Source organism: Tenrec ecaudatus, chromosome 14 (assembly GCF_050624435.1).
Source record: "Tenrec ecaudatus isolate mTenEca1 chromosome 14, mTenEca1.hap1, whole genome shotgun sequence".
NCBI lineage: Eukaryota > Metazoa > Chordata > Mammalia > Afrosoricida > Tenrecidae > Tenrec > Tenrec ecaudatus.
Window position 1 is genome coordinate 43666467 of NC_134543.1, and position 26781 is coordinate 43693247.

General features: G+C 46.2%; 1 protein-coding gene across 1 annotated transcript in view; it reads right to left on the reverse strand.

Moving 5' to 3' along the window:
- PRKCH (protein kinase C eta) overlaps positions 1-26781 on the reverse strand; it is a 248178-nt gene that overhangs the window by 145259 nt on the left and 76138 nt on the right. Inside the window, exon 2 of the mRNA XM_075530840.1 lies at positions 26176-26239. Within this exon, the coding sequence (XP_075386955.1) occupies positions 26176-26239 (64 nt within the window). The remainder of the gene's footprint in view (positions 1-26175; positions 26240-26781) is intronic.

A 26781-nucleotide genomic window follows, 5' to 3' on the forward strand; every position in this document is an offset into this window, starting at 1 on the left:
GGGACGGTCTTCATTTTACGCACCAATCTGTGATTTAGTTAAAAGGTGACCTCAGGGGACAATATGGGTTTCAGGTTTAAATGTCTCTCAGTGCGTTAGTCATGGAGTCAATAGGGTTTTTTTAAGGTATGACTATTTCAGAAATATCACCAGGCCTTTCTTCTGAGGTATCTAGGTTGACTCAAACATCCAACCTTTGGTTAGATGTAAGCTGCTGCTCCAAGCCGGTACTCTAGCCTCAAAGTGGGCCCAGGTTGTCATTGATTTAACACTGGATTTCAGCTATGGCATAAAGTTAATACGAGCTTGCAGAGTAGGGGGGAGAGGGTATAGGGTAGAGGCAAAGACTGAAGCTGGGCCCTCAAGGCAACCAATTCCCTCCCTTTGTGAGTACACGCGTCTCTCCCCACAGGTGAGCGTGACTCACCTGGTGGTACCTTTCCCGCTCACGCTCACTGACACCCACTGAGGAAACATGCCTGAGGCACGGTTTCCACCTGTGGAATGGGCATCTGTAATATTCTAATCTGACTGGGGAGGAAAACGTGGGCATGCCTCATGGCAAGTTCACAGAGTACCCTCTATTGCTGTTCCCAGCGTGGCCAGGGAGAGACAGCATCAAGCTGCTGGGAGGAGAGGCGCAGTCACCCGGGCACACTGGTGTAGAAGGAAGGCTGTGAAAGGTACTAGGACCCACTGGGACTCAGCTGGAGTCTTGCTGAAGTCTGTCCTGTAGGCACTCACCCCCCCATCACCCTCCCCCACCCCACCCGAAGAAGCTCCTCTGAGCAGAACCGGCTCTGATGTCAGTGTTACTGGCCTTCTTCCCCGGGCTCTCAGACAAAGCAGGGCAGGTGATGGCCAGCGAAATGGACGAGGGAGAGGGCCACCGCCCACCCGCCACCTCTCTCCTGACACATCCAAGCTTACAGTCGCGGTGCACACACATACACAAAAATGGTTAGCGTAGGTTCAAAAGACATGGGGCACAATGACATTGTGGTTCAAAAGACATTGGTGTCATTTTGGCCCTTGGGCTTTGTTTATCAAGGCTCCCCCACATTCCAGGTTTTTAGGTTTCAGGCCTAGTCCTCTGCGAGAGTGTTTTTTGGGAATCCAGAGCTCCACCCCCAAGAGGGCCAGAGAGCCTAAGCAGAGTTTTGGAGGAGGAACCGAAACCCACTTCCAACACATGGTTCCTCTCCTTCAAAATCAGTCTTACATGTTGTACTGCAGGGTTCTCAACCGGGGGGCGATCGTGTTCCCTGGGGGACACTGGGCAATGTCAGATATCGTTTCTGGCTGTCACAGCGGAGGTAGGGTGCTACTGGCATCAAGTGGGTGAAGCCCTGTAAGGCTACTAAACATCCTACAATGCACAAGACGGCCCCTACTACAAAGGATTGTCTAGTCCAATATGCCAATCATGCTGCCAATGTACAAATACCCTATGCTTTTGGATTCAGAAGGAGAATAAAAGGGTTCTGCTGCTTTCATACACTTTGAAAACTTCTGCTGCTAGACACCTACCTGGGCTCAAACCATCAAAAAGCGAAAAACTCTTTTGTGTTGTGCTTCAAAGTCCCAGTCTAGCAGAGCGCCTCACATCAGACATCTCCTTTTAAATTCCCATAATAGGTCTTCTGGAGACTATGTGGTCGCTACAAAGGAGCTAAGATTTTTGCCTCTATTCTCCCCTATTAAAAAGGGACTGGGCATCAAGGGTCCTGTAGCCACCCGGGAGGACATGGAGGCCAGACTCCTGCTGAGCCAGTGTGGAAACTAAACAACTCTGACCTGAAAGGGCAAGTTCAATGGCAGCCAAGCGTTGGTTCTGATGGGAAGCCACGGGTGTTGGCTGCCTACAGCACAGCCCTCCTCAGGCAGGCAGGCAGGGAGCCAGGCGTTAAATATATTGCTTCTTTTAGGAAGGAAAGTGAACAATGGCCTCTTCGTTTGGAACCACAATGGGAATTTAGGAAGGGGCTGAGCTTAATATGTAGAGTGGAATCTGGCCAGGCTTCAGGGTCAACATCCTTGCTCTGGAAGGACAGACCCCAGGATATTTCCATCTGTCACTAGTGAGCTCTCTGGTTACGTGAAATGTCAAATAGAGGGGCTAACAGCACCTCTGGCTGCCAAGTCAAACGTTAATTCTGAGAATAAATGTACGAGGAACCTCGCATGAAGGTTTCCTGATACGCTGAGGTTTCTGCAAGACAGCACTCAGCCAATGAAACCAGCAGCCGACGAGGAGCTGAATTCTTGCAGCTGCACAGGCAGAATCCATGTGACACGGTCCAGCTCGCTCTCTAAGCTCTGCTTCTCCTTCCAGCCCCCTCCTCCATCCTGAGGGCAGCAGGCCTCTTGCCAGGAAGTTCCCACATTCCTTGTGGATGGCTCTTTAGGCATCCTACTGACCACCCTTCTCTCCAGACGGAGGGCTTTTGGAATCCGCCACCAGTGCTTGCTATTTAATGAGTGGGTGAGGTGGATCTGTCAAACAAGAAAACGCTTCAGACGCTGGTCTCCCGGTACCCTACCTTCCCACCACTGCACATGCGGTCTCCAGTGTATGAACTCATGTGCAGAAGAGAACTTTGAACCCATTCGGTCTGGTTCGACCCCTGCTGAGAACTGCCACCCCCAGCCCAGGTATTACCAAGTCAGAAGCTACCTTTTAACAAGATCCTCGGTGATCAGGAGCTTGTTAAAATGGGCCCTCGTTCAACAGCTTTCCCCCAGATCCTGGATGCTTCCTCCCCCCAACTACCATGATCCGAATTCTACTTTGCAGGGCTGGATAGGACAGAGGCTGTACACTGGTACATATGAGGGTTGGAGGTACAGGGAATCCAGGGTGGATGATACCTTCAGGACCAAGGGTGTGAGGGACGATGCTGGGAGAGTGGAGGGTGAGTGGGTTGGAAAGGGGGAACTGATTACAAGGATCCACATGTGACCTCTTCCCTGGGAGAGGGACAGCAGAGAAGGGGGGAAGGGAGACTCCGGATAGGGCAAGATATGACAAAATAACGATGTATAAATTACCAAGGGCATATGAGGGAGGGGGGAATGGGGAGGGAGGGGGGGAAAAAGAGGACCTGATGCAAGGGGCTTAAGTGGAGAGCAAATGCTTTGAGAATGATTGGGGCAGGGAATGTATGGATGTGCTTTATACAATTGATGTATGTATATGTATGGATTGTGGTAAGAGTTGTTTGAGTCCCTAATAAAATGTAAAAGAAGAAAAGAGAAAAAAATGATTAGGGCAAAGACTGTACAGATGTGCTTTATACAATTGATGTATGTATATGTATGAACTGTGAAAAGAATTGTATCAGCCCCAATAAATTGTTAAAAAATAAAAAAATAAAAGAAAAAAAATGGGCCCTCGTTCAAAGGCAGGTTCTGCTTCAGTGCATCCTGGGGTGGGGGTGCACGTGCTCTGCAGGACGCAAACCGGAATGAGCATGTTGGAAGCCTGGTGCAGAGCGGGCTTTGGTAAACACAGCTGAAGGCTGGGATCGGTCTGTGCAGATGCTAGATCTTTCTCCAGGAACTATTCCATATGTAAAACAATGGAGGCGTGGAGACATGCAATAAACAGCTGGCCTTTGAGGTGGCAAGAGCCACACTCTCCCTTTTCAAGTTGAATCAGTGGGACGGGTGACTTTCCTGTGGCCTTGCAGGGGAGAGGCTCCCCTGGCGTGGCTTCCTCCCTTCTAAGCAACCCCCAAAAGGCCCTCCTATAGAAACGAACGACAAACGTGAGCACGGCGTCGAGCCAGATGTTTTCACATAGACTGTCCAGTCTTGTGCAAGAGATGCAATCGCTCTGTACTCTTCTTCCCCGTTAAACATGAAACCAGGCTCCTGGGGAATTCCCAAACTGTGGTCCAAGGCCTTGTGGGGTAGAGGGAAGACTCATGACAAGGCACTGTGAATTAAATAATTCATTAAACACTGTCTCACCTTTCACACAGGAGGGAAATTCAAAACCAAATTCATGGCTATTGAGTCCATTCTGTCTCACAGTGACTCTGACCGAGTAGAACGTGCCCCTCTGAGCTTCTGGGTGATAAATCTTTACAGAAGCAGAAAGCCTGGCTCACCTTTCTCCAGCAGTGGAGCTGGTGGATTTTGAACAGCCGAACGTGAGATTTACAGCCCAATGTGCAATCCACCTCCACCCGCGGGACTACAGTCCATCTAGGAGACACAGGTTCAATCCCAGCATGCGCAGCCACTACCTGTCAATGGAGGTTGCTTTGGTGCGAACAGGGGTCAGTGGACTTCCTAAAGTAAGACAGTCTCGGAAGAAAGGCCTGACAAGCTACTTCCCCCCAAACCAGCCAATGAAACCCGTATGGATGCTAATGGTCCAGTCCACAGTCAATCATGGAAGGACCAGGCAGGGTTATGTCTCCTCCTGCGCGGGGTTGCAGGAGTCCAGAACCAACAGCAAGAGAAGGAGCGCGTTTGTGAGCTGCACGTGTGGAAACCATTGACGTGGCAAGTGTTTTGCTACACATGTATTTATCACTATAACAAGGAATGGCGTTTCCAGATAAATTCTCTACTGAATTTGCAGTAAACCTTTACTACTAAGTATAGTCGTTAAAAGAAACCAAATACAACCATTCTTCCGTGAGGCACTGTGATATTGAACAATGGCTTTCAGAACCAAGAAACAGAGCCCACTAAAGCAACCTGTTTTAGAAGTGTCTTTGCTGTAGCATGCGATATTGAGAAAATCTGCCTCAAAGGCCTCGTGCCCGTGTTAGCAAGCCTGGAAGTCACCTTGAGAATGAAGGTGAATCGAACCCAGTGGGTTCGGCCACCTCCCAGACATGTAAAAGCTGGACTCGGCATAAGGAAGTCTGGAGATCGGATGCTTTTGAATTGTGGGCTTGCTGAGGAATACTGACAGCATCAGACTGGCAGGAGAACGGACAAGTCATGGATAAAGTGCGGTTCAAACACCCCTCCAAGGCAAGCACGGCAAGACTTGGTCTCCCGTACTCTGGACACATGAGCAGAAGGGACCAGGCCCTGGAGAAGGACATCATGGCTGGCAGAGTAGAAGGTCACGGGTAAAGGGAAAGACCCTCCAGAGGATGAACTGATGGCAGGGCTGCAACAGTGGCTCAAACGCAGGCTGTGAGGATGGCACAGGACTCGGCAGGGCTTGTTCTGGGGCACACGGCGTCACTATGGTGGACATTTCAATAGCACCTAACAATAGTAACCGCTACACACTCTCAGACCCACGGACAGGACGTTCTCGGTTAAACTGATAGTGAGACACCATCGGGAAAGATTCCCCAAAGAGGGAGAGACCATGAAGAGTGTAAAGCAGCCTGAGGTTCAGACAAAGCCCTTTCAAAATATTGTAGCCTTAAGGAGTTGCCCTGTATCTGGGGAGACTGGAGCCCCACCCAGTACCTAACAGAAGGGCTTCAGAATCCTATCTTATTCTGCCCCTCGATCCGTTTCCCCCCCAAGTATAAAGGATACTGAATGGGAGAAGGTAGGCTTCCCGGGCCCCCATGTGCGGTTACTTCAAAGGAGGACACAAAGATCAGCTGCTGGTGGGCACCACTGAGTCCGTATCCAACCACTGAAACCCCATGGTGATCTGTTGTTCTGGGGTGCTATAGGTTAGACTCCAACAAAGAGGGACCTCAGTGAAAAGAAGAACTGCCCGGCAGGGTTTTCTTGACTCATTATGGAACCGGTGTCATGTCCTTTCTCTCGAGGAGCCCGCCAGGTGGGTTTGAACTTGCCAACCTTTCTGTTAGCAGCTAAGTGCTTAGCCTCTGCACCACCGGGGCTCTTTCATCGACCTAGCTCTCCCTCTGCTTTCTTTCTCTGTAGGGTCGATTTTTGACACATGGCAATCTCGTGTCACAGAGGAGAACTGCCCCATGGGGGTTTCTGTTTTGTTTTACTTTCTTTTGTGAATTAAGTGAGGGTTTATATTTCAGATCATCATTTTGTGTCCAACAACTACTTGGGAGGAAAACAGCGCTCTAGACATCCCGACAGATGGAGCCAGCTGCAGTTTATGAGTAAACAGCAAAGCCCTCTAAGCTGATAGCTGTACTTCTCAGGTCACGGACTGGTGACCACCCCAACATAATGGTCCCATGGAGTGTAAGGAAGTGGGCAGTGACCAATGTTGCCTGACCAATCACAAGCTCAATCTCTTGTCCAGTAAAATTTAATCTAAGATAAGAAATTAATAACAAATATTATACAAAATTTACTTTTGAAATATACCTTCTTTCTGGGACCTAAAAATGACTTTTAAATATTATCTGAGAAGGCACTTATTCAATTCTACCTAGGCTAATGGGCTAATGGAACCAGCCTGCCTACCATGGGTCCAGAGCTGTTAGGGGAATGCCAAATGGGGAGTAGCACCCCCACTCCCTGCTCCATTAGCCAACCAGCATTCCTTCCTACAAAATGCCCACCACAGTGGGGAGGATATGGCTGAGGACTCGTCTGTATAGGCACTAGGAGTCTGTGGTGGAGCAAACAGTTCATGTGCACAGCTGAAAGGCTGGAGGTTCCAGTCCATCCAGAGGTACCTTGGAAGAGAAGCCTGGAGATCTATACCCCTCCATCCAAAAGCTGCCATCGAAAACCCTGTATCACAAGGTTTAACTACTCTGACACACATGACTCGGAACATGATTTTACTGGTTAACTAGTGTCTATACACACACACACACACTACACACATATGTTATCACTTATGACACTGGGACCACCACTAGGGCAGGCCGTGTCAGCATCTCCAACCTGGGTAGCCACCACACCCTCAAGTAGTAACTTGGGCAAGCAGAGGTATGGTCTCTGTGGAGCAGATGTTTAAATAGGGACAAGCTATGCTCCTTATAAGCAGCACTGTGCTTGGTTGCTCTGCGGGAGAAAGACGTGACAATCTTCTCCTATAGAGATTACAGCCTAAAAAGCTTATGAGACTGTTCTACTGCATCCCACAGAGCAGGGAAGAGCTGGAAGAGCACTGACAGCAGCCAATAACAACAACAAATGCTCCTTGGGGTTGAACAAGCATAAAATGACAGAACAGCACTCCTGTCCCAGGCAGCAGGTCCTTCCAGCACCCTCCCCTGAAATCCCCCTCTCCCACTCAGAGGTCTTGAAACACACAGGCTGGCGTGACCCAGACACCCCCTCAGAATCTGGCACCCCTGTGAAGTTCAATGGCTGTCTGGGATTTAAAATGATGGCAGAGAAAGGGGTTTGTGCACAAACTATACTTTGCCCGGTGCCTTTTGGATGGTTTACCACAAAGTAAAGGGAAGGACCTGGAGGTAGGCTTTGCTTCCAGAATGGGAGGAGGCCTCATCTGCATCAGGCCTGAATGAACACTTGATTTCAGGGCCCGTGCCTAGGTGTGGGATCGCCTGCAGCCTGCACACCCATCTGGGGACAGCGGTCATTAGGTCCTTGTTTTACACTTAAGGCAAGCAAAGCTCCGGGTTACACAGCCAATACATGCAGCTATCAGAACCAGGTCCCTCTGACCTAAAAGTGGTGCCCCTTCTACCCCATCCCACCCCCCACCTCACCTATCCAGAGCAGTAAGAAACCTTCAACAGCAGATCCCCGGAGGAGCGATCCATTGATCAGGCTCCTGCATTTAAGGCACCAGACACTGACACCGTAAGTTAAGCAAAAAAATTGACACTGACACCGAAATCAACTCCTGTGGACATTTGACTCTTTCGGGGAGTAGAAAGCCTCATCTTTCTCCCGAGTCGTGGCTGGTGGCTTCAAACTGGCGACCTTGGATTAGCAGCTTGGTGTGTCACCAACTACACTACTCACAGAGAAGGAGGCCTCACTAGAAGTCCATCTATCATCCGAAACACTGACTTATTTCTGGATTAAAAAAAAAAAAAAAAAAGGTTTTCTCTCCTGCTCCTGATCCGAGAACTCCCTAAACACAGCATGATTCTGCACGAATCAAAACCCAGTGTGTGAGTCTGTGGTTAGGGGTGGGATTCCTAGGGATAATCTTGATAGATGATCTTGAAGGACACAGGGGCATAATTTTAAGTTTTCAAGAACACTAAAATTGAGCAAGAAAAGTTGCATCCAGTATTTTTTTTTTACCATCGTAATATACCTGCTTGTTCTTCAAGGCCAGCAAGGGTTGCCTTATGAGAATTTCATTGGGACACCTTACCCCATCCATCCTAACCCAGTCCTAAACCAATTCCTAAACCTTGGCTTTGGTCTAATATCTTTAGCCTTATTTTTTGTTCCCCAAAACTCAAGGAACATTTAAAAGGAATCTTGTTTGAGTCCCTCAAGAATACCTGTGACAGAGTCAATTAATATGGTCCTTCTAGCATTCTCAGAAGCTGAGAGAGAAGTACCAGGACCACCAGTGGAGCATGTTTGAAACCTCTGTCTGAAGTGGTAGAGGCTGGAGCCAGAGACACCAGAGGCAACAGCACAGAGAACATGGGGCAGAGCAACGAAGGCAGGCTGAGGTCAGAGGCTGAGGCCAGGAGATCATAAGACAGAGTAAAGGAGAAGAGCCTAGATCAAGAAGACCCTGAGGCATAGCAGCAAGTGGGCTTCTGGCCCACAGAGGCAGAAGACAAGGGGCAAGGGGCTCGGGGTTAAGGACCAGAGAGGGAGACCTTACTGCTGGCTGAGAAGAGGCCCTGCTGTGGACCAGAGACTGCATCCTAAGTGACCGAGGCTACAGGATGGATGGGGTAAGGTTTCCCATTCAAATTCTCATTGGACATACTCATTGATCCTGACTTGTGGTAACTTGTTAACTCCCCTAATCAGCCCCCTTAATTCTGGGGGGCACAGTGGGGTGGGGGATGAGATGCTGCTGGGGTGGGATGGGCGCTATGTGGTTCAAGAGAGGAGCCTCTATGGTGCTCAGGGACAAAATCAGTTGTCAGAGTCCATTCCAACTCAAGGTGTCCGCAGGTGTGCTCCACAGGGTTTTCAATGGCTGATGATTTTTTAATACTTAATTGTATTTCTTTTGCTGAAATTGTTTGAAGAAATTCAGTATTCCATGAACATAAATTCACAGCCCCCTAAGTTTCCTTTCCCATCTTTGCTATTGTCAACTGGATCCCACAGAGAGAGTTCGTAAAAGCCTACAATGGTCAAGGCAGATGTTTCCTTGCTAGGTGAATTACTATTTGGTTAAAGGGGGGCGTCCATCGGAGGATCTTCTTGGTTTTTTATCGTTTTAAAGATAATCCCAGGGCCATAGATTCAGGGGCTCATCCAGCCAGAAAGATCGGTGGTTTATGAGACGTGGACTCTCTGTTCTGTACATGCCTGCTTTTGTTCAGGGATATTCTATATGGTCTTTCATCAAAATGTTGCGGAATGAGAGGCGGGCATCATCCAGTCCTCGGGTCCCATGGCAAAGGCGTTGGTCAGGGAGGCAATTACAAATGCACTCCAGATCTCCCCATGCCTGACTCTCCACCTCCCTCTCTGTACCAGGTCCATAATGATCCACTATTGTGCATTACATGGACCCTGAGAAACCTTTAAGCCCCCGGGCTCTACACACCAAGCTAGGAGAAATAAGAGAAGCACTGAGAAGGGTATTGGGCCAATTAAAATGACTCTAAACTTCAAACCAAGGAACTGAACCCTATGAGGTTTTTGGTTAAATATGAACATCTTCAACAACTACTCGCTTTTTGGGGGGAAGTGGGGGTCGTTGTTGCAAATGTACCTATCACATACTTTTTGCAACTTTTTATAGGTATAAAATATATTGGTAGCTATTACAAAAGCCATCTCTGTAACTCTACCCTTAATCAGCACAATATTTCCATCACTATTGATTTCCCTTTTCCTCCTCCACCGACCACTCCCTAATCAATACTAAGCTTCGGTCTCAATACAACTGAGTTGCTTGGCTTTGGTTTTGGTGTTAAACTAAGTGAGATCATACATACAATCTTTGTTTCTGAGCATATTGCCTTCCTGCTCCATCCATGCCTAGCATGCATCAAGATGGCCTTTCTTCCATTGGCCGCAGTATGCCATTGCGTGTATTTACCACACTTTGTTTACCCGTGCATCTGTCAATGGGCACTTGAGTTATTTCCACCCTTTCACCACTGTGAATAGTGCTGAATGAATGCTGGCATACAAATCTCCATGCAGTCTGCAGTTAAGTCTTTGGAGTATAGAATTTAGGGTGGAGTTGCTGAGTCACAGGGTAGTTCAATGCTGTTTTTATGACCTTCCACGAGAGCTGCACCACTGTGCATTCCCAGGGGGTAAGGTTCCAGATTCCTTGCTAACCTTTATTGTTTACCTTGGCCATCCTCATGGCAGTGAAAGGGCTATCTCGTTGTGTGCTTTGGGGTTTATGTCTGTGACGGCTAATGACAATGAGCAACTTTTCATGTAACAGGCGGCCATTTGAATATCTGCTTTTGGTGAAATGTCCATTCAAATGTCCATTCCTTTGCCTCTTTTATGATGGGGCTATTTGTCTTTTTGTTGCTGTCAAAGTTTATTTTATATTTTCAATGAAGACCTCGTTCCCTCTGCAGAGACATCTGCAGTCATCATCTGAATAGTCGAAAGCCCTTCCGGTGTGAGACAGACATTGGCAAAGTAACTGGTCAGAGCAGGAAAACAGTGGCTGCTGATACACTGACCACACTCACATATGTCCCCTTCCCTTGGTCTCCTCCCTGTTCACAGTTCTTCTCTGCCCGGGGGAGGGGGAAGGCTATTGTTCTTCCTGTGGCAGAACCAATTATGCCCCATAATACAACCCACATAACAAAAATCAGCTCCAGCATGGAAAAAGTGACATCTTGTCAAAAACGAAAACAGGGACGGATAAGGTGCTTCAACCCAGCAAGTCAACGACAAAGCGCACAGACACAGGGTGCTGGGTGCACAACCAACAGAAGTGTGGGAGATCCGCGTTGCTGGAGCCAGGATTGGCCTTGGGGCAACTGAGGACAGCTTCAAGGGTTCTGACAGCAACAGCCCTCTTTCTCAAAGCCGGCAACGTCATCTGGCCTTGGAAGATGTCATCATGTTTTCAAACCAGCCAGACTAAAAGGACACGCTGCGTTCTAAGAAAGAGCACCCAGGTACCACGAGCACCCGAACATTCCTAACTATCACATCAACATTTCACTTTCAAGATTTTGGTTGTCATTCTCCAAGAAAGAGTCCCAATCACAGCTTTTTAAAGACATGCACGCCAACACAAGGTTGTTGGTTCCCAACTTCCACTGGAATCCTTTTAAATGGTCTTTTCTTAATCTCATCAACAGCCAAGCCGACTTCACCAGCTCATGTTACCACTGGCAAACCTGGTTTGCGTCTTTGATTGTTAACCATGAGTGCTTGCAGACATCAGCTGGGCCTCAGTCTCATTTTCTCCTCCTCAAAATACAAACTCTGTAACCAGATCTCACTGTCGCCTTTCTACATGCTCTTACAGTGTTTAAACAACGAGGCACTGCAGAAAAATAGCAAGTGTCCCTAGACATTCTTTTTCTTCCTATGTGATTTCTTCAGCCAACAAACTTCTCTCAGCCAGCAAACCTCTGAATGAAATCAGAGCGGATGGTACAAGCCGTTAACACACTCAGCTGGTAGTCACAAGATTGGTGGTTTGAGTCCCGCCCCCAGCGGCACCTCAGAAGAAAGACCTGGTCATCAACTTCCAAAAAAAAAAATCACACCAGTGAAAACTACTCAGAGCACAGTTCTACTCCCATACACGTGAGGTTGCCAGGAGTCAGATTTGATTACCCAGCAACTTGGTCTCTTCTGTCAGAGGTTTGGTCCAGGCTAGGGGCCTGAGCATCGGCATGTCTTCAAAATTCTCAAGTTACTCTATTACTCTAGCATCATTCTCAAACCTTTGCCCTTTCATGCCTTTGGGAGCCCGTGGTTTTAATTTTGGGTTGAATCCCAGATTTATAGGTTTTGAAAGTTATACTGGACAGACTTCCAGATTAGAAGACACTGTCTCTAAGCTTCCCGATATACTACAGATCCTTAGGGAGCGCATTCAGAAATCAGTAGTAATTGACCTTTTAAAAGGTCTACACTCAGTCCTGACATGTACCCACCTTGAGCCCCACCACTCTGGCAGCCCCTCTCCAGATAACATTCGCTACAGCAGTAGAGCACACGATGGTCCCACCAGGTTCAAGAATGGAAGAGTCTGGCTAAGTCTGAGTTTTCTAACTGTTTTAGATGGGTGAATTACACCAGCCAGAGAACTCTTTAATCACCCATAGCTAATCATGAAGTATAGTCAATTCCATGCAACAGAGCATGGACTTGTTGTGATCTATCTCCAGACAATGATGTTAAGCTTCAAATGCTTATGAGGCTAGTTTATGGATCCTAACTGAGCACTGCACAGTAAGAACCATGAAACGGAGAAGGGCTTTGCTAAGAACACAGGACAGTTTTTGGTTTAGCAACTGAAATCATTATAAACAGATCCAGTGCCATGCTCTTTGGGCCCCTAGCCAAAGGGGAAAACATGACGTTCAAGCAACCAAATAAGCCCACACCAAATACACACCAGTCTTACCTAAGTGACAAAGGCACGCTGCTGCCAAGGGAGGTGACATGAACAGTGTCAACTTTGGGCCAAAAGCCATGCAGGAGACCTCACCTGAACCACAGGCTCAGCTACATTCCCCTCCCGGCAACCCTAACTCCCCCTCCACCTGGCCCTGAGTCTTCATACTTCTGGTCCCTCTTCAGGCCTCCTGGAGGTCCACGTCCTCCCTTCCTTCAGACCCTCTGCTCAAGCGTCCCCTCCTCGGAGAGCCTTCTCTGACCACCCATTGTGAATGGGGAAAGCACACCACCCTCCTCCAGCTCTGTTCCTGTATTTTTTTCCATAGCACTTGCCATCTGACATATTACCTTCCTTTGCCTAACTGTCTGTGCCCCACACACAACACACACAATTCTCCGCTCTGTGAAAAATAACCTGGTGCCACCCCCGTGTACCTCTACATACACTCGTGTGTACACTTTCGTCCATCACACAATTCTACATGCATGCATATATAGGAGGGTGCTTCAAGACTTTGTAGGAAAAAAATCCATTATCTTCCTGTTTCATTTTCCCATGAACTGTGCGTGTGTGTGTGTGTGTGTGTGTGTGTGTGTAAGCTTGCTGGACACAGTGGTGACAGTTTAAAATAATGCTGAACTTAATACATTGTGCAATCAGATGTAAATTCTTAAACAAATACGATGACTGGTTTTCTCCAAAACAGTATGGGAACTAAGTGACTACTTACAAATCTTAGACCATCGCTGGCATGCACTAAGCATGTGTGTGCACTCCTGGCCCCCATGGGTGAGGCGTCAGCGCTCTTGGCTCAGGCAGGGGATCCCCCAGGGCTCACTTAAGTCTCCAAAGAGAAGTCTCAGACAGCAGGGTCCAATCACAACACCAAAGGCAATCATCAAAGGAGAGGCGTGAACCAAACAGGTTAACCATTGGCACAGGTGTTGCTGGGAAAGCCCAGGCGAGGGGAGTCAATGTCACTGGCCTGGGAAACAGGAGAGCTACCTTCTTCGTTGTTTGCTTCCTTTTCAAGGAGCAGATGATACAGGAGTGCTGACAATAAGATGGAAGTACAATAAGGACTCCAGAGGAATGAATTCTTCCACCATGACAAGGAGCTGCCCCTCAAGTCTACAGAGGGAATTTAGGAGTATCATTTGAATGAGCAACGAGTGAAGTTTGAGAAAAAGTCAGAAACCAGTTGGATTCCAATTGGCAAGAGCGCGGTGAGTGCATGAAGTGAGCTCCTTCGGAGGGCTCAGCACGGAAGGCTTCCAGCTCCGAGCACTGCGGCAGGTTCGTCCCGCTGGGACCGCTTGCTCAGAAGAGCTTTGTTCTATCCACACTGAGAAAAGGTTTAGCACAACGCCACCTGTAACCCACATCTCAATAACTAGAAGCCACCGCAGTCTCTGATGTGTCCGGTATCTCACTTCCTGTCCTTCCTATTCTTTATGAAGGACTCATCATGACAAAGGTCGGCTGAAACTGTACACTGCACCATAAACTAATTAGGAAGAGAACAGGAGGTGACGGTGTCAAAAACAGGCTGGATAATTCTGTCACCTACAACACTTGTCACCTAGCACGATTTGCCAATACAGAGTATACAAATATCCATCAGGCTCTGATCACTAACACTGAAATTGCTCGGCTTTTTGAAAGATGAGAGAAAAATATTACTCTAGCTTATATGTTTAACAGTTTGGGGCCTCAAGACCTCTTTTTAAAAACAAACAAGCAAACAAAAAACCTACTGCCATCAAAGTTGCTTCCAACACATAGTCGCCAGCCCCACAGAGTCTCTGTGTTTGTAAACCTTTATGGAAGCAAGCTGTCATGTCATTCTCCTACACGGCTGCTGGTGGGTTCGAACCACCAACCTTTCCGTTAATGGCTGACTGTTCAGCACTATACTGCCAGGGAGGCATCAGCGAGCTCCACACTATGTGAATTCTATTTGCTATATTAGACACTAAAATGGAGATACTAGTTTTATAACTTAAAATAACAAGCTCATTGCATTTTAAAAGAAATAATATTTATGAACAATACCTATAGTTTGTAAAATAAATAAAAAGAGTGATATTGTCACATAACTTTGCAAATCTCTCTAGAGATTGAAGAAAAGACACCTGAATCCTCTATCTCCTTTGATATTTAATCTGTTGTAATTTAATGTTTTAGTTCAAGTGTCTGAAGAAACTTTAGCCCAACACAGGAAGAGCTGGTAAAGGAGTGCTTCAATAGCATTTTCAAATAACTGTAAATCTAATCATTGACACTATATCCTGTGGTCGTTTTGATAAGAAGCCTAGCACTGTTGATGAACTTTACTACTCTACTACATTGAAATACACTAGCCTGTCTTACACTGAGAATAGACTTTCGCCCACACGTGGTTCTGTAGCATCATGTATCGGTGATTTGGAAAGCCAGGCTTACTGAGTATTCCATGCAGTGCTGTGCCCTCACTGGCTACACGCAACAGCTACAAAGACGCACTGCAAGGGCACAGCCAGCAAAAGTGCGACGATGTTGGACAGACTGAAAGGGACCCATATTTATGCCCACTACAAAGGTATGTGATGCAATGACATGCAGAAATTGTCCAACAATATCATTAATCTCACAAGCAAGCAAAATTTTGCTGAAGATAATTCCAAAATGACTGCATGGGGCACATCAACAGGGGACTGACAGAAAAGGCTGGGTTCAGTAGGGGAGAGGGAGCAAGGAATAGCATTGCTGGGTCTTCACTAGAAACAGGGAAGACCAGAAGAGGTTTTCTTGTGTTTCGTTGACTTTGCAAAGGTTCTCAACTGTGTGGATCATAGCAGATTGTGAAGACGGCTACATTTCAGAACATTTCATTTGTGATCATGTAGAACCTGGATAAAGACCGAGAAGTCCCAGAGCTGGTCACTGAAACAGAACAAGGGGTTATTGTCAGGTTTAACAACAGGAAAGGTGTGTGTCAGGGTTGTATCCTTTTCCCATACATATTCAAGTATGCTGAACAAAGAATCCAAAGAGTGGTACTCAATGAAGAAGAATGGGGCATCAAGACTGGAGGAAGACACGTCGACCCGTGACCTCAGATGGCACGATCTTACTTGCTGAAGGCAAAGAGGGTGTGAAGCCCTTGGCAGTGAAGATCAAAGACTCCAGCAGTCGGACTTAGAGGTGGACGGTGCCCTTTTCCGTGGATCCAAAATAGACACCCCTGGAGCCGCCGTCAAGAAACCTACCGTTGCATTTCAGACCTCTTCGACATGTCAAAAAGCAGAGATCACTTTGAGATTTAGTGAAGTCGTGGTAGTTTCAATCACTTCATATAAACATGCGATCTGGACAATGAAAAGTGAAGACCAAAGAGAAAACGATGGTTCGAGTTCTAGTGTTGGTGAAGGACATTCATTTACCATGGCCCTCTAGAAGAGGAAAGCAGTCTGTCTTGGGAGGAGGATAGCCACTTCTCAGAAAGTGAGGATCGTGAGACCGCATCTCAATACTTTGTCCCTGGCGAAGGGCAGCATGCTTGCTCAGTAAAGCCAAGACTGGGAGAATGGTGGTGTTTCGTGTTGTGCATCGGCAGCTCATCAGTGGCATCTACGAGCACCTACAGAGATCCTCCTAATACATTTCCTTATACAGTACAAGGTTTTGAAGGACGGAGAGTGTTACTATCAATGGCAAACTCATCAAAAAATATTTAAGGACTGGGAAGCCTGTTAAGCTCATGATGATGAATATGTTTTCCCAAATTTGCATTATTGCTGGAAAGCTCTAATCTTGTTTGTTTGTCTGTCTGTCTATTTATTTATTCAGCTCTGTAAACAAATTCCCACCATTGTTTTCCTTGAAAAGCAGGCTCCCTGCTCTCATTTTCAAGACGTCTGACAGAATCGCATGTGTCCCAAACCATAGCTTGCCCGTCAGTCCTGCATCCAGGTCAAATGGGGCTCCCTGAGGTCACATGGCCCAAATCACAGCTCAACCACACACATGCTAGAGGCTCTCGGCAAGCAGCAGCCCTGCCTGCTGCACACTTGCCATTTTGCTGCAAGGAATATGAAAAAGACAGGGACACAATTGTTGAGCTTTCATGACAGCCATAGTGTTTGCTGCTTCATCAAGGCCTTCTTAAGGAAAACTGGTTTTCCTCTGTTTCTTTTGCAAGTGTGGGGCGGAGGAGAGCATGCGGGGTGGGGGTGGGGGGTAGGGGAGGGGGGGTTGCACACACATGGGGAAGTACTGAAGACTGCCCTGGCTACCTCAGGAAGGTGCCATTGCCTTCATCAAGTTCAAGTGCCAGCACGTTTACCTAGGATTTCTCTTGAGACACTAGAGCAAATGTCAACACAGTTAAAAAAAAAAGATTTTAGGATGCTGAGGGAGACAGATAGGAGCTGCAGACTCCCCGAAAACATCAGGGGAACCTTCAGAAGTTCTGTGGGAGGACGCTTCTTTAGAAGCCAATCAAAAAGCTCTCAACACAACCATCATTTCAGAGTTGTTCATCAATAGGCAGTGAAAAGAAGAATGGATACCAAAATATCACTTGGGCAGGGCAGTTATAGCCTGAGGTAACGTTTTTTTTGTTGTTGTTTTTCTTTTCTTCTGAGTTCTAGCTTAAGGTCAGCATCAAGCAAACCTCCTGAGAGCACAGCACTGGGGTAAGTCTTTCAGGTGCCTCTGCAGTGTGCTCTGGCCCACGCCTGCGGACTGAGGACTCAGCACCCTTTTCAAGGGATTATCTTCTTAGAGTTTATGGAAGGGAAAGCCTTGTTGTTGTTTTTAAAGGGGGGGGGGAGCATCATGTCAAACAAAGACAAAAACTCAAGGGAGAGTAGGATTATGCCTCCAGGAATAATTTTCTTCCTTGAAAATGCCACCCAGCCTCCCAGATAACTGTGCCCTGGAAACATCACCCTCTATGGAGCTGCCTTCTCAGGTGGGGTTTGAGCTCTGGCACTCAGTAGCCAGGAGACCTTAAGTGGGAGGCAGACTCTGTTATTCTGTTCCGCAGGAACAACACAGCATTGACTTGAGAAGTGTGGTGTGGGCTGCTAGTGAAGTGTCATATGTGGGGCAGCATGCGCACCCAGCAGGGACTCAGTGACCAGGCGGAGAGGACGTCCTGCTATCAGAAAAAGAATAAAAATACAACGCGGGCTGTTTCTGGTAAATGACAGAGCAGGCCGAATGCCTGGCCCTCAGAAGGCACGCAGGCAATGGGCTGGGCATCACCTGTAAGAGGAGCGATGGTCTGGGACCACTGGCCTCAATCTCATTTCTCTCTCCCTCCATTGAACAGAAACATTCGTTCAGCTCTTGAGTCATCTTGCCCATTGCCTCGGCTCCTCTGCAGCCCAGCAGTCACTGCTAGGCCAGCTACAAGCACTGCTCTGTGGGGGTGTGGGGGGGGGATGATGATAAAGTACTCCTCACCCATTCCAGCCTTCTTTCTCATTCTCAAATGCAAAACACAAGACTAGTCCCACCACTCTGTCTCCACCCCCCACCCCACCCCTGCCTGCCTGCCCCCACCCTCGCCCCCACCTAAATCGAGGAGCTGTCATCAAGCTTGAAACAGGACAAAGGAAAGCTGTGAATCAACTCCCAGCAGAGAGCATTCTGCTCCCTTTAAAAGCGACAATTCTTGCAAGTGTTAGCCATACTGAGAAAGCGTGGGCTGCCTGCGAAGCGGGCAGGCAAGCTTCATGTGCCTTTGTCGGTGCATGTGGTCACACGGAGCTAGTCGAAAACACGATTATTTGTAAACCAGTGGTTTGAGGCAGGAAATTTGAGCTAAAAGCCAAGGCAGTGGTACAAAAAGAAAAAGATCAGAATCTTGTTCTGCACCATAATGCACTGCCTTGCTCGACTAAAACTCAACCTACTTTGCATACAAGGGAACTTCAGGTGTGGAGGGGGAGGGTATGGTAACAAAAGAGAAATATATAAACTTTATTTCTCAACATCCGTTCCATCAGAGTCAAGACACCCTCCTACGTGATGTTAGTAGCTGAGCAGTCCATGTAAAGAGCAGCGGGTCCTGGGAACTGACCGTCAGCGCATGAGTTTCACATTGTTAACTGATGAAAAATGGGGGTCCTTCAAAGAGCTTTTTAAGATGAGGAAACAAAAAGACGTCAGAGGGAGCCGAAATGGGATTCCAGGTGGACTCCTCCTGGTTTCCCAGGTGCACACTGTCAAACTGCGCTTGTGTCGTGAGAAGACTGGTGAGAAGGCGGCTCTGATGAGGTCAAACTGCACTTGTGTCATGAGAAGACTGGTGAGAAGGCGGCTCTGATGAGGCTTTCCCCGGCATTTGTCTGCTTTGCCTAACTCTCCCAAAACACTTTCACAATAAGCAAATGTGAGCGCTCTTTGGCCCCGTGACAGCCGACCAACAAAATGCTTTAAAGCATCTTCAAAAACCATGACCTTTGCCCTGGCTTTTGCTCTCACTGGCTTTGACCTCTTGCTGGCCATCGCTTTGAGGGAGCTGTCTTTAGATTCGTACTGGCGACGTTACATTTCGCTTCCTAGGATGATCATTCGCAGACAGGCCCCAGGATCTTGCTCCCACTTGTTTAAAATTTCTAGTGAGAGCTCAGCGTTCTGTCTAGTCCTGTTTTCAGCTGTCCACAGCATGACACTTCAGGCACCTCCTGAATGTGCTGGCACTCAATCAACTGTCACATCGATGATGTTGGCTCTTGTTTCCACCATGAATGATCCTTGGTCCTCTCCAGTTAGACACATTACGGTGTGGGTAGTCTGAAGCTGTGGGCTTCATCCTCTGCACTGTCTCCTCCCTTTTGAAAACGAGGTATCCCTTTGTAAAGAGGTGGCTTTCTTTCCGTCATTGTCCCCAAAACCATTCTGTGAAAGCATGAGTGATTTGACCGACCTTCCGCCCAACATCCACTACAGAGGTGAGGTCTGCTCCGGCTTCAATCTGAGCAGAATTCATGCTGTTCTGACGGGGACTCTGATGTCTTATCTTCTCAGTGTCTCCAACTGGATCGTGTGCCGCCGTAATCAAACAAGTTCACACAAGGGTACTTTGGTGCAAACATTTTGTGAAATCCATGTATGACTTTCTATGAACTTTTTGAATACTGCTAACAGTTTCCCTGAGAGAAATATACACACCAGTTATAAATAATAAAAGCATCCGGAAGAAAGGGCACTCCCCGGTATTAACAACAGCAAAATACATCTTTCTTTCTAAATGAGCTTCAGATCCACAAATCACACATATTTTCCGGCTTTGCGTTTGGCCTTTTAAAGAAGTATTCACCACCACCTCCCTAAAAAATTAGTGAACACCTTTATGTTTGTTTGGAGAGGCCTGAAGAAACGACAACCCCCACAGAAACTTTATGATTATACAAAAAGGTACTTTGATCATTAATACTTATTTATTTTATCACTTCAGGAAACTATCTTAAAATTAAGTTTTTGCAAATGTGCAGTGTTATATAACTGCTAATTGGAGGTGATTTACTTGTCATTCATTATAAGTGAGGACTTCATGATGAAAGAAAGTATCTTTTTTTATATAATATATTTAGAAGGAAAGCATCTTACTCATCTCTTCCTACTTGCAGGTTTTTGACTCACAGCTTTGTATTTATTTAGCACTTAAAAATCTTTTAGCACATTAAATTTCTAACTTGCCTTCATGATATATAAAAATTTTGAATTAAAAGGAAAATTTATATAAATGATAAATACCACTTTATAAACGAGTAGAGTTCATATGTTCAAGATTATAGCATCATTTTGAGGTTATAGAGGCAATCAAGATTCTGGTTTCTGTCTACAAAATGGTTATTTAAATTTATCACTCTAATTTTTTAACTTCTCATTTAAGAAACTTTTAATGCATGCAAAATTAAACTGTATAGTCTCAGAGGCCACCTTTCAGCCAAATAATAGACTAACCTACAAAATAAACAACACGTGGGAGAAATATGCACCTGAAAACAATCAACTACAGGGGCCAAAAGACCAACGTCTGCATGGAAGCAGAGAGAAGGGAGGGGCGGCAGAGGGACCCGGAGTGGACATGAGGCAAGTATATGAACACACTCAGAGACTGAGACCGATGTCATGGGACAATCTCCATATGAGCTATTCAATGGAAAACTAATTAGCTTGGTAAACTTTCACAAACATCACACTAAATTTCCCCCCCAAAATTAGACTAGTACAATGAGCCCCCACATGCTGTCACCTTAGTTTCAATAAACTTGTGGCCAACTGTTTTCATCTGTCTCACCACCTCTGCCCACTTCTTGCCTATAATGATGTAAATGATGGATGTGATGCCATTTCATCAATAAGTTTTATAAATTACCTCTCAAGTGGATACTCTTTATAAAATCATAAAATACAACCACAACTCCACAATCACATCTAAATAACACTAACTCACCCCCAATATCACCAAGTATCCAGGGACCTTTTCTGACGTTTCATTTGTCTTCTGAGAGTGTTTGTTTTACAACGGGTTTGAAAAGGAACCCAAATGAAGTTCACATATTGCCAAGTATTATTATTTTCATTATTAAGTTTATCTTATTATTGAATGCTTTTGCTATTTAGGTTTCCATCCTCCCCCACCCCCACCCTCTTTTAAGTTTTGGTTAAAGAAACCACATCTCTGTCCTAGAACATTTTGTTCTCAGTCTGCATTTCGGTGATGACATTCCAGCGGTGCCATGTAAAAGGCCACCCTGGTCTCTTTAGTTCCCCCACACGGGGGCTTAGATCTAGCAGCTTGATCAGATCTAGGCTTGATGTTTGCAGGAATACTTCCCAATTAGGGTACTGGTGGGCTGGTGGTGGAGTCCGCACCGTCCATGCAGGAGACCGAGGTCTGATTCCCCACCAATCCACTCCACACGCAGCAGACAAACATTTGTCAACGGAGGATTGGATGTGAAGCTACTGAGCAGTTTCAGTGCAGTCCCCAGATAAAGAGAGACTGGGAAAAAAGACCTGGCAATCTCCTCCTGAAAGGCAGCCACAGAAAACCCTGTGGATCACAGTCTGATTCACAACTGATGCCGGTGGTATCCCAGACTGGGCAGCACTTGGCTGTATTGTGCATCCATCCAGGTCTAACCCAAGGGCGGGCAGCGACGATGTCTCAGATGGTGTTGTCCACTTCTACCAGAGGCGCACGATGCCTGGTTGTCTCTCCGTGTTAGAGTAAGTACCCCCAAGCTTAAGTTGCGAGTATCCTGAACCCTGGCAAATTTCTTCAAACTGCCTTCTCGTCACACCTGATATCATTATTCATGGCAGCCTAAAAAATGCAGCCCCATTAACTGTGATCTGTCCTCACAGGACGGTGTATCACTCCTCTAACCTAACTGCTTCTCCTTGTTTCTCTTATTGTGACACGGTCCCTGAGTTACAAATGAGATCCGGTAAATCAGAACAGGTGAATGCAGTTCTAAACCCAAGAGAGGTCAGGAGGTTTTTCAATGCTATGAAAAAGCTGCACATGCATAAAGCGAAGGAGATGGTGGTAAAAGGACATGTTGTAACGAGATTGATTCCAGCATTTCAAAGTGAGGACAAATTCACATCACATTAGTTGGCAAATCTCAGTTGTCCATAAACCAGATCTGTGTAATCTGGGGACTTGCTGATAGAGCAGTTTTAAATTGAGTGTGATGCGTTGGCAGCAAGTTCCCTTATTTCAATCGATTCTTTTGCCACTCCACTCTCCCAGGCAAAAATCAGCCCCGTAGCTCAGCAGGTAATCATAATCATACCAGCCAATGAAAACCCAGTTCGGCTTTCTCCATCGAATACATGTCGCCTTGATTAGGTTGCCCATCCAGTCACCAGCTCCAGAGAGAGCTCACCAGGATGAAATAAGATGGACATCAGACAGCTTTTCAAAATAATAAATCACTTCAACTGTGTCTACAGCAGCAGCAGTGCTTGGGGGAATTCTGCATCTGACTGAGAGAGAGAACACCATTCTCACAATGAACACCAGTGATGACTCTGATCCAGCTGCTACTGTCAGGCCTCCAGCTCTTTACGAGACTTCATAGGTGATCATGTGTCAGAGTTTTTGTGTTTCTAAGGCATCTCCAAGTTCAATGAAGTTGCCAACTTCCCCAACTCCTGTTCAGTTAGGAACTCGGCTGGTTCCAGACTCACTGGCTATGTGAGAGCAAGTCCGTGAGGTCTTCTGACCCAACCATTGTGCATAAATCTAGATTCTGCTCCCTGCCTCACCTAACTTCAAGGATACAGTTCCACCAATGCAGTTATTACTAGATTTCAGAAGTCATTCTTCAGACCTCCTTATCAAACACGGTGATAACAAGTTGGAAGGTGTTATACCATTTTCTGGAATAGTACCTGACATCATTAAGCACCCCCAACATTACTGACTGAACAAATGAACACAACCGTGAAATGGGGAATCATTACGTACATCCTCAACAGAGCTTGGGTTGTTCGCCAAAGTACACCCGACGAGTTAACAGCTGTTAAAGGCTGAAGCTCCATAGTTGTAGGCTAGGCTTGTTTTTCCTTCTCGATCTTCTCACTGTGCCCCTTCATCCATGCACTTGACTTCCAATGGCAGCAGAGCTGTATTTCAGCCCCAAACCTTTTGTAAAACTCGAGACTCACAATTCCATTCTCCTAGACAAAGGTGAATCCATCGCCTCCTGCCTGCTGGTTTCTATCCTGGCACAGGACCCCACGCACCATCCCAGCATCAGACTCCCACCTTCACCCCTTAGAGCCAACGGAGTGCTAACTCCTGTTCATTTTCCACCTGTGCATCTCTCTTCCTCTGCATCCCTGCTGATGTCAGCTCAAACCTAATTATCTCCCCTTTAGACAATTTCAATAATCTCGTAAGGGCTCTCTACACATTGGTTTTCTCTTAAGATAACATTCCTACCTCCGAACGTACAGGCCCCAAATCAGATCTTGTTTCTCTCTGCTTAAAACCGTTTCATGGTACCCATCACTGAAGTAGTGACACCAATAATTTCTTTTCTAATCCAGAGCACATTCAGGAGTGAATGGTGGCATGATTCATAGTGACGTCGGTACAACGAGGAAACCAGGACTGTCCCACGTAACCCTTTATACAAAGGCTCTCCTAAGTCTCTGGCCTCTGTCCCAGCACTTCACTAACTCGGGGACCTCCACACCACTTTCAGTTTTCTGAACCTGCCAGTGTTCACCTCTATGCCTTTGTATAAACTGTCGTCTTCTCCCAGGGCAATACTGATCCTTCAAATCTGTCTAAGCATCCCCTCCTTTATGAAGCTTTCTCTAAAACCTACAGGCCAACCCTGTGCCTTGGACTTACTCCTGGCTGAGCACCTGGCCTCCCGCACTGCACACAAGGATGTGCCTGCCCGGCGTCTGCATTGGATGACAAGTCTGCACCCAGCAAGCATTGCTCACATCGTTTCTCAGTCACCTCATAAAGTGCTTTTCTCTCTGCTGCTAATTCAGCAGAATTAACAAAAAACATGGAACACAATGAAGGAAGGGCTAGGTAATTGTTCCTTTTACTGTGTCTATAGGTCACAGGCCACCTCCCCATTTCAATACATTTTTAAGAAGGGTTTGGGGATGGCAGACACACAAGATAATGGCAGAACTCCTGTAAGGAAAGATCTTTAAACAAAGAGAACACAGTTGGAGAGTTCACAGTACTTAACCGTAAGCACGACCATGAAGCTATGACCACGACCAACTGAAAGACTGACCATGACCATTAAAGACAGATGACGTCTGTGTCAGGATAGACAACTAGACCGATGGAAAGAACAGACTCACATACAAGTTTAACGGGTCTGCGAGCAAAGTGTCAAGCTATTTGGTGGGAAGAGAGGGTCTTTGGAGGAAATAAGGAGCCCTGGTGGTGCAGTGGTTAAGCACTCAGCAGCTAATCAAACGGTTGGTGGTTCAAACACACCAGCAGCTTGTGGGAGAACGGATGTGGGAGTCAGCTTCAGCAGACATGACAGCCTAGGGAGCAGTTCTATGCTGTTCTGTAGTGCAGCTATGAGTCAAGATGAACTTGATGGCGGGGGCTGGTTTTCAAATGATTCTGGAACAATTGGACTACTATCCAGAAAAAGAGTGTCAGCCTCTACATCACATCACATCCAAATATAAATCTAAGAGGTACCACAGGTCTGCATAGAATTAACTCTACTAAGTTAAAAGCAGCAACAACAACAACAACAGGAGAGTGTCTCCGTGGCTGCATGACAAAGATTTTTTCTTAGTGGGAACATAAAATACACAAACTATGAAATAATCAAATCGGACTTCGTAGAAATTAAAAACTACTTTTCAAATGAATAGGTATACCAGAGACAGGGAAATGTACTCACGATGAATACATTAACAATGTCTCATATCTGTAAAAGTAAAGAACTACAAATAAATAATTTTAAAAACATCTTTAAGTGGTAAAAACATATAAGCATTTATTTCTTAAAAGTCCAAACGAGCAAGAGTATGTGGACCAATGCTCAATACCAAAGACATGCAAATTCAAATCACAGCAAGACCACTGCCTACCCACTAGGATTTCAAAAATTAAAAAGAATGATCATCCCAAGTGTGGACGATATACTGTAACTGGAATTTTCATGGTTTAATACCCAATGGCAATGGAAAAACCATTTGGTAATTAATTGGAAAGCTCAGTATCCATCCCATTCCTACTGCAGATCTGAACAGTACGTACAAAAATGTATGTACACAAATGTAGATATAGGAGTTGGAGTAAAAAGAGGTAAACATTTTTCAGAACTTTGGTTTTGCATCTGAAATGTTCATTTCCCTCTTATAAATTTTATCTTGGGAGGGTGGGAAGTGGTGGCAAGGGAAGAGCAACTGACTCCCTTAAAGGACAAGAAGAAGATAACAATTATAAACAAGAGGACACAATCCCTAAATGGTTGTCACACCAATTCAGTAGCAAACTAAAAGGTTAACACAAAAATATCTTAAGCAAGTTTAGCCGGCATAAACCAAAAGAGGCAATAACGAGGCATCAAGTTCAGCTACAGTGAGGTGGGGCACCTAGTGGTGCAACAGTTAAACACTTGCCCGGGAACCAAAAGGCCCTACTGCGTGGTTTCAGGAGAAAACTCTGGTTGCCTCCTTCCAGAGAGACAGTCGCCTATGGGACAAGCCTGGTGGGACAGCTTAACTCTGTCACATGGGGTCACTGTGACTCAGAACTGACTTGAAAACAACTAACAACTGCCAACTGGAGATCAATGACAGCTCGTCACAATAATAACAAGCTGATGAAGAACCAAGTCTCAGTGAGTATATTAAACACAACTTGCCAGATTTAGCAAATACATTTACTCTGGCAATCTGACCACTAGGCATGAAAACATTACTAATTTGAGACTCAACAACAACAACGAAATGCCTTGTGTATCATTTCCACAACAGAAACTCCCACTGGATACAGACTGAGTCGGCACCTGTACCAGAAACGACTCACACCTGGCTCTTACCTTCAGTGAAACTCCCGGTGAGAGTGATCACCACAAATACTTTCCCCTCAGGCTCCAGATCCACCTAAAAAGAGAGAGGAAAAAAGTAATGTGTTACTTTTATAGTTATAGTACGTTTTGTGAGCCCCAGTCCTTTATGGAAGCTTAAAAGCCTAAGTCATGGTCAGACCTCAGACTTTCAGCAGAGTGGAGGGCCAGGAGAGCAAGCAAAATCTCAGAGCTGCACGGGCTGAGACATATATCCCAAAGAAGCTAAGCTCTTTCAGAGTTTCCTTCCACTTAAATTTTATCCCCTTTCATTTTTCCCGTGTGTGTGTCTGCTCTAGAGAAGCACTCAACTGTTGGGGTTTGGAGACATTCCCCGATTTACCTATGTCACTCACAAGAGAAGCATTTTGCTAACTACTAAGGTCACTATACAGAATAGATAGATAAAAGGTAACGGTCTGTCAAGGGCACATCTTTACCACTCATCTGTCAGTTTGTTTTACTCTAGTGGCTCGCCTGCCACCGTGATGGTGGAAGCTGGGCCACTGGTGTGTCAAACACGAGCAGGGCTGTCTATGGTGCAAAAGTGTCAGCAGAGCGTCCACACTAAGAACAAAT